The 1,591-nt window shown below is 45.7% G+C and overlaps 1 protein-coding gene across 1 annotated transcript; it reads left to right on the forward strand.

Moving 5' to 3' along the window:
* Positions 1-293: 293 nt before the first annotated feature.
* On the forward strand, positions 294-1,374 carry LOC140874992 (protein SRC2-like). Its single transcript, XM_073278506.1, has one exon. The coding sequence runs from the start codon at positions 336-338 to the stop codon at positions 1,224-1,226; it is 891 nt and encodes a 296-aa protein (XP_073134607.1). The 5' UTR covers positions 294-335; the 3' UTR covers positions 1,227-1,374.
* The last annotated feature ends 217 nt before the right edge of the window (positions 1,375-1,591 follow it).

The raw sequence follows: 1,591 nt of genomic DNA on the forward strand, positions 1-1,591 counted from the left end.
TTTCGATTATATGAACGGGTCCAAAAAATCTATCCATATCCTCCATCCTATTACTTTTACAATCTATCAGACGATCGTAATAATTTCCGCCTCCAACGAAAGAAAAATGTATTGGAACATAAATATCTGAGGCTATTATTCCAAATTTCCCGGAAAAATACAATATATAAAATCTTAACCATGGTTAATCAACACGGTTCATTACGCGGAGATGGAGTAACGAAGAAAGCTACAATATAATAATTACAACTACAAGTCAACGTTTTCTTAAGCTATTTATATATATATAATATAACATTTATTTCTTCGCTCGACAAATCTCATCGAAAACAAACATGGAGTTTCGAACTCTGGAAATCGATCTTCAGTATGCGAAGGACCTCAACAACGTCAATCTTTTCACCAAGATGGATGTTTACGTTGTTGCTTCAATCTCCGGTGGTGGTGGTGACAAGCAGAAGACCAAGTCCGCCGTGGATCACGACGGCGACGCTAACCCCACGTGGAATTTCTCGATGAAGTTCACGCTCGACGAGGCGGCGCTGCAGCAGAACCGCCTCACGCTCGACTTCAAGCTCGTGTGCGAGAGGGCTTTGGGTGACAAAGACATCGGTGTAGTCAACGTTCCCATCAAAGAGCTCTTCGATTCTCCGGCCAAAGGCGACGGGAAGCAGATTCTGAGCTACCAGGTCAGGAAACCCAGTGGAAAGCCCAAAGGTCAGCTCACTTTCGCCTACAAGTTCGGCGAGAAGACCGCCGCGCCGCAGCCCTACGCGGCGGCTACTGGGATCGTCACGGCTTACCCAGCTGGATCCAGTGCGCCGTACCCTCCGCCGGCTCCCGGAGCGTACCCACCTTCGGTGGCTTACGCGGCCCCGGCGTCGTCGGAAGCTGGGGGACACTATCCACCACCGGCGGGATACCCGCCAGCCGGCGCTGCTCCGTCGCCTGGATATGGGTACCCGCCGCCTCCACAACAAGGATATGGGCAACCACCGCAGCCGGGTTACGGTTACCCACCCCAGCCCGGGTACGGGTATCCACCGCAGCCCGGGTATGGGTACCCGCCGCAGCCGGTGCAGCAACCGCCGAAGAAGAACAAGTTTGGACTTGGATTAGGTGCCGGATTATTGGGTGGCGCACTTGGTGGTTTGTTGATCGGTGATATGATTTCCGATGGCGGAGGATGCGGTGGCGGATGCGGCGGAGGATGCGGCGGTGGCTGATTATTGTGGGGAATTTGATTTCTGATTGAATTAAAAAATTTCGATTTCTTTGGTCTTTCTTTAATTTTCTTTTTTTCTTCTATCTGTCATATATCATTATAATTTGGATACTGTATTGTCTATGTAAAATATATTGATGATTCTGTTTTGCATGTTCCATGAAAATTGTTTCGTGTTCTCTGGGTAAACGTTTAAAAATATATATATATACATTCTCAAAAAATTAAAAAGAAAGATAGTTTTCAGGTTTATTTTTAAGAACCACTTTCGAATTTTTTTTCTCTCCACAAATTTTGAACAATCTCAAATACTATATTAAGTAAACGATTATATTTATTTAATATTTTACCCCCTATTTTTTGTTT

Source organism: Henckelia pumila, chromosome 1, assembly GCF_033568475.1.
Source record: "Henckelia pumila isolate YLH828 chromosome 1, ASM3356847v2, whole genome shotgun sequence".
NCBI classification, from domain to species: Eukaryota; Viridiplantae; Streptophyta; class Magnoliopsida; order Lamiales; family Gesneriaceae; genus Henckelia; species Henckelia pumila.

What these genes read in the sequence shown, in the direction of transcription:
- LOC140874992 (XM_073278506.1), top strand. Translation starts at nt 336, where the DNA reads ATGGAGTTTCGAACTCTGGAAATCGATCTTCAGTATGCGAAGGACCTC.